Consider the following 6,912-nt stretch of genomic DNA (forward strand, 5'->3'; position numbering starts at 1 on the left):
ACCATTTTCCTTCTTCAAGGAAGACATTCCTTAACATTACTTACAGTGAACGTATGTTGGTGGTGAATCTTCCCAGGTTTTATACTTTTGAAAAACGATTTCGCCTTGGTTTCTGAAGGATATATTTACTGGCTATAGAATTCTAGGTTAAAGGTCCTCCCTTCCTCCCTCGCTCCCTCCTTCCCGCCCTTCCTTCCTTTCTTCCTCCTTTCCTTCTTTCTTTCTTTCTTTTCAGTACTTTAGAGGTATTAGCACTACTGTCTTCTGCTTTACATTGTTCTGGAAGAGAAATCTGCTGTCATCTTCATCCTTGTTTCTGTGGATGTAAGGTGTCTTATATCCCTTTTTATTTTGAGGAGTTTCTCTTCATCACTGGCTTCAAGCAATTGAATTGCATGGTAAGTTCCTGTAGATTACTTCATATTTCTTGCGTTTGGAGGTGGTTTTAGCAACTTGAGCATGTTTTTATCCCATTTGGGTAAACATAGGGCTGGTTTCTTTTGTTTTCCATCTCACAGAGATCACTGTGCTTCCTTGCTGGATGTCCAGCATCTTAAGCAATGTGTTTTGTTGTTGTAGTTGTTGTTGTTGTTTCCAGTAGGAGGGTAAAGCTGGTCACTGCTACTCCATCTTGGTTAGAAGCAGATTAACTTCTATTCTCCAGGACATCTCAGATTAACTTGTGCTCTTCAGGATATCTCAGGGACCTTACCGAGATAAAGTACGTTGTTTAAGTTTACAAGGAAAATGTAGGGTGTATATGTTGGGCACAGGGAAAGTGAGAAGTTAAGAGTGATATTGCATAGATTTATCAACTTTATTAAATAATTATTGTTTTGAATCTGTGCCCTTTTTGAATTCCTATTGCTATCTCAGCAGTTCAGGCCCTTGTTGTCCGAAATACTACAATATTTTTTCTCCTGATTTTCAAATTTCTCGTGTATCTCCTTCTAATCCATCACACCAGATGGCAGATAGAAGGAAGATTAATACTACTATAGATTAGACTGGGTATGAAACAGACATCGATTGAGGCACTTAAGGCTCCTGAGGTGTGGATATGAAAGGAACTTGCCAGAACAGATCACAGTGGTCTGCCAAAGGAACTTGCCAGAACAGATCACAGTGGTCTGCCACATTTACTTACTTCCTGTCCAAATGGCCTCTCCCATTGGTTCATTCCTCAGTCTGTGAAATGGTTGTCATGTTTAGAGGTACAAGGAAACCGCTAAGTGTTGTCTTCTTTTGATTTTACTGCTCTACTTTTCCTGTTCTACCTTGCTGAACTGTGGGGTCAAACCCTCGAGATAAAAGCAAAAAAAATAAGTAAAAAGTACTATCTCTACCCAGGTTCCTACTAAATTTATTTCTTCATCGTCAATGTACTATGTATGAATATATTGCGGTAAACAAGTTTTTACTTTATATAGTTAGAAAATTATTTCTTTTTATACCTTGTCACGTGTGTGTCCTTTCTAACTGACTAAGGTTTCATACAAGATTACCAGGACATCCATATGTGTGAGGTGGAATGAAATTGGGATAATCTGCCTTGAGAATTTGTGATGCTTTTTTGGAACAATTATAAAAAATTTGTAACAATTGATATTTCTCATAACATAGTATTAAAGGAAATACATGTTAAGTAGTTTTGATGTCAGAGACGCAGGTCCTTGGATTTCCCAAGGGAAGAATCCCATCACAAAACCACAATTACTGGAGAGGGAAGATATGCAGTTTTACATCCCTGTGTAATAATGAAAATATTATCGTTGAGTTCTGCATACATTTAGACAACAGTATTACTAATTCTATATCACAGTTATCTATACTACTATAATGCTTTCTAGAACCGGGAATATATTCTTCCTGTATTTAATCAGCATCAGGATTAATTTGCTGGCCCCAATGTTGATCAGAATACTGATGCTGGCGGGGTCAGTGTTCTGGGCAGCATAACAAGTTGTTTCTATCACCAAAGAACAAGAACTAGTCTGAAGAACTGGTACAGATTTAGACTATCATTTTTTATGCAGTTGCACTTGATATCTTTATGTGAATTTTGGAGGATAGAATTAGAGTATATCGTTGATCCTTTAAGAAAGTCTTCTAGCTCAGTAGACTATGAATACTGTTAAATGGCCTTCAGACATAGTGTCAGCAACACTCCTTGTTGACACTATGCACTCCTTGCATAGTGTCAACAACACTCCTGAAAACCCAGACACAAGTAGACACGAGAAAAAACTCTTTCAAGCCTTTACCACAGTATTGATCGTTTGAGGATTTTTGGCATCTGTGTTAGGAGTATTAAGAAGAAATAGGAATTTATGGCTGAAAATATGATCATCCCTTTAGAAAATAAGGAGGAAAGTTCCACGGGTTATTCAAATGAATATGTGACTTTGAGAGATGGTGTATAGATCACTACTGTAAAATCAAGAGCCTCGATGCACGAAGCAGTAATATTAGCACATGGATATAATACGTTTATTACTATGAATGAAGTCTAAAATAAAGTGAATTTCACTACACAGTACAGTGCAACGCTGGATAAAGTGAAAAAGACCTTGGTCTCACAAAATTCTGCACATGTGCGTCTTCTCTGTAGAAGTTAAACCTTTGAGAACAGAAAGTTCCGAGATGTCTACATTCGCCTAGTGAAGGGACCCCATGGTCACTGTGCACTTTCTCGGATGGTTCAGAACCTGTTCTGTGCCCCTACCTGGTGCCGCAGCCTGTCCACCTTACGTCATGCCTGGGAAGCAAACTTACTATGTGTAAGGGTTTAAGTTGAGAAACTGTCCAGAGCTTATAGAGAGGTGGAATTTCCACAAGGATCCTTCAATCAGTGAAGCCAGAAGTCAAACTGGGGATCTACCTCCTAGGACAGGACTATGGAACCACCCACTCCGCAACACAGGGGGCACCAGAGAACCGCGCCGCTCCGTACCTAGTGCGCCGCTCACGCCATCAGCCGGGGGAGACCGCACGCAGGGGTGCCCGGATAAGGTGCACACTGGCTTCCGTCTCTGGAGTCTGTGGGACGCGAGACCTTGCCGTGAGACACTTGGCGTCTGGTCAGCAGAGGGAAACGTCCAGGCTCTGCCAAAAGGTAAGGTGAAGACGTCGAGTAAGGTTTAAAGGCACCCCCAATCCCCAAAGAGAGAAGGTCAGCAGAGGGAGTCCTCTACCATGAGCCTGAGAGTTCACTTCAGGACCTCTAACAAGGACTGAGGGGACTTTCTACCCCAGGACAAAGGATCCCCACAGAGCGCCAACATTACTATGAACCTTGGTAGCTCTTCTGCAGAACTGTGAGGCTAAGGTATCCTCACTTTATCCTTAGTGACCACAGGGGCAGAAGGCCTTGGTCTGACATGGGAGTGGGAGGTCATTAAGAGGAGGTGAATCAGGCCCTTTGGTAAGTCAAAATGTGGACTGAGGGAGGCAGGCTCTACTTCTGTGGTTAGCCTTGGGAAACCCTGGGCGGATGTGTCCTTCTGAGTGCACAGCCCGCCCCAATCTACCCCCATGGCATACTCTGGAATATCAGGTGGACGAGGGACGTGGTCTGATTGATATTAGGCCTCAGAACTGCGGAGGGAAAGGTACAAGTAGGTCAAGGTGAGGAGTCATGATGAGAAACTGTAATGCTGAGGAGAATAGAGGGGGTTTCACAGAGCCTTACATACTGTGTCATTCCTGATGGGGTCCCTGAGGAAGATAAGTCAGAAGCCTCCCTAATATCCTCTTCAGGAGACTCAGGGATGTGAAGTACTTGCTTTGAGGGAATACGTCTCAGGCCAGCAGAGGGAGGGGAATCAGGCCTTACAAGAAGAAAAAGTGAGGATTCTGAGTGAGGACCAAGAAGTGTAAATACCACGTAGAGAAAGGATCTCACAGAGCTCTGCCATTGCTGCCATCCCAGGGTGTCCTTGGGCAGATGGGGTCAGATGAGATTCCCCCTCAATTCCTAGTCCAGGGCATCAGGGAGCTGAGGGCTTTGGTATGAGAGAGTCAGCATCTAAGCACTTAAGTAGAGAAATCACAGGTCACGCCAGAAGTCAAGGTGATGACCCAGACTGTGAATTGAGAGAAACATTTCCTACGCCACAACGGAGGAAGCTCCACAGGGTATGGACCTGCCAGACTCTGTCAGCCGCAGTAAGATGCAGGCCCCACGGGAGAGCTGCAACCTAACATACACTCTAGTTACGTCCACAGAGTCCTCAGGGGGAAGGCTCATCAGTGAAACGGAGGGTTGTGGGTTCCTTGAGCAGTGCCCTCCAAGAAACCGGCAGAGGCAGCCCTTGATAAAGCCAAGGTGGTGTTGCCCTGCTGAGGAGGGTCACACTATCTCATCCTCTTTCCTACAGGTCACTGAATCATCTGCCCTCTGTCCCACACTCCTGCCTGCTGTCTCTGACCACAGTCATCATGCCTCGGGGTCAGAAGAGTAAGCTCCGTGCCCGTGAGAAACGCTGCCAGGCTCGAGAAGAACCCAAGGTTGTGGAGGGTGCTCAAGCCAGTGTAGCGGGGAAAGAAAAGTCCCTCTCTTCCTCGTCTCCTGATTTCAATGAAAATCCCCAGAGGTCATCTGCTTCTGGAAAAACACGCAATCAGCAAAAGCCAGGGAAAGCCCCATCCAGCACTGCTGCTGCAGCAGCTGCTTCCTCCACAAGATCTCATGAAGGCGCCACCATCCAAGTTGAGGAAAATTCAAATATCTCACAGGCCCAAGCTTCCACTGAGAACAGGGAAAGAAGCCCTGTAGGAAACAAGGGTACAATGCTGGTCTGTTACCTGCTGAACAAGTATGAAAACAAAGAGCCCATTACAAAGGCAGATATGCTGAGAAATGTGATCCAAACGGATAAGAACCACTACCCCGAGATCCTGAAGAGAGCCTCTAAGGACCTGGAGCTGCTTTTTGGCCTTGATTTGAAAGAAGTCGATCCCATCAGGAACCTCTATGTCCTCATCAACAAACTGGAACTTAGCTGTGATGCCAGAGTGAATGACAACACAGGCTTGCCCAAGACTGGCCTCCTGATGACTATTCTGGCTGTCATCTTCTCAAAGGGCAATTGTGCCACTGAGAAGTACGTCTGGAAAGTGCTAAATATGATGGGAGTATACGATGGGGAGGAGCATTTCATCTGTGGGCAACCCAGGAAGCTTCTCACTGAAGACTGGGTAAAAGAAAAGTACCTGGAATATCGTCAGGTACCCAACAGTGATCCTCCAAGGTATCAATTCCTGTGGGGTCCAAGAGCCTATGATGAAACCAGCAAGATGAAAGTTCTTGAGTTTTGGGCCAAGATCCATCAGACCGTCCCTAGTGACTTCCCACACTTGTATGCAGAGGCTCTGAGAGATGAAGAGGAGCGAGCCCGAGCCAGAGTTGCAGCTAGGGCTCGTACTGCTGCCATGGCCAGTGCTCGTTCTAGGGCCGTTTCCAGCAGCTTTTCCTGCCCCAAAGTGAAGGCTGAGGAAAATTCTTGACTGTGTTGTTGAAGAGGAGAGCTAATGTTCTCATTGGTGGAGGTTCGGGTGAGGCGCACAAACTGGCAACAACACAGTGTGTAACGTGTGTGTTCTTGTTCTATGTGGCAACTTGGATATTGATTTAAATGTTCCTCTTAATAGAAAGTTTAAGTAGCTTCAGAACCCAAATTTATATGTCATGTATTTGTTGATGTGTATGAGTTTCACGAATAAGAGTTTTACTATTTTGTAGAAACAATTGCGAAATTTTGCATCTTATTTGGTGATCTCAAAGAAGATCACAAAGTAGTGGATTTGGCTTAATAGAAAGTTTAAGTAGCTTCAGAATCCAAATTTATATAAGTCATATATTTGTTGATGTGTATGAGTTTCAAGAATAAGAGTTTTACTATTTTGTAGAAACAATTGCGAAATTTTTCATCTTATTTGGTGATCTCAAAGAAGATCACAAAGTATTGGATTTGGCATTTCCTTGGAAATGTGAAAAGACACAGTAGTAAAATAGTTGGGATCAAGAAATAGAGGGAAAAAATTAAAAGATTCTAAATCCTTCTATTTCCTTGTCATTTGTAGTCTGTTCTCTGAAAATAGGAGATATATACTTGTATATGATTAGCTTATTCAAGAATGTATGTGAGTGTACATCTACATCTTAATAAATTTGACGTCTTGCACTGTCTCATTATTTATTTCTGAAACATTACTTGGACATCTGCTCTTTGTAAGGCTCTGTGCTAATTTGGGCAGCCTAAGGATAAACAAGGCCCACCTATGCCCACTGAAATTTAAAGTCTAAGAGCAGCTGTCATGTAGTGAAGGTGGTGAGATATACCCTAAACCATAAAGGATGAGTCAAATTAAAGTGGAAGGATGCAGATGACAGCCGTCAAGTGCAAATACCCTGAGGCAGGTGAATTTGCAACCTCCGGAAACTTCAGTTCCTTAAAATGAGTTCATTTTAAGTTAGTTTGAGTGGTGGTTCAGTTGAGGCTGTGGGGTTGGTGAGCAGGGACCAAATCTTCAAAAAGGTGTGTTCTGGACTAATGCCTTAGTCTGGAGAACTGCTTTTAGTAGTTACTTTGGTGTGATGGATAAACCATAGAGAATCTATCTCCTAGGACATGAATGGAAGGTGTCCTTTATCCTTCCCCAGTGTCCTTTTCCCAGTGCAGTGCACAGACTATGTGTTTTATGCACATCAGCTCCAGGGAGTTTCTGAGAAATAAGGGTGATATCACCTGACATAGGTGTGCTCAGAAGGCACTCTGCTGGCAGTGTTCACTCTGGCCTGGGACAGTGACCCTACTCCATTAAAAGGGCATTTCTTTAGGTGGTCTTGAGTGTAATTTGGCAAAATCTTAAGGGCTAGCTTTTTAATGGAAGTGGCATAAATGAAAAGAG

The 6,912-nt window shown here is 43.6% G+C and overlaps 1 protein-coding gene across 1 annotated transcript; it reads left to right on the forward strand.

Annotated features, from left to right (window-relative positions):
* The first annotated feature begins 4,440 nt into the window (after positions 1–4,440).
* Positions 4,441–5,508, forward strand: LOC134367976 (melanoma-associated antigen B10-like). Its single transcript, XM_063084613.1, has one exon. It carries the CDS (start codon positions 4,441–4,443, stop codon positions 5,506–5,508), a length of 1,068 nt encoding a protein of 355 aa, XP_062940683.1.
* The last annotated feature ends 1,404 nt before the right edge of the window (positions 5,509–6,912 follow it).

Source organism: Cynocephalus volans, chromosome X (genome assembly GCF_027409185.1).
Source record: "Cynocephalus volans isolate mCynVol1 chromosome X, mCynVol1.pri, whole genome shotgun sequence".
Classification (NCBI taxonomy): Eukaryota; Metazoa; Chordata; class Mammalia; order Dermoptera; family Cynocephalidae; genus Cynocephalus; species Cynocephalus volans.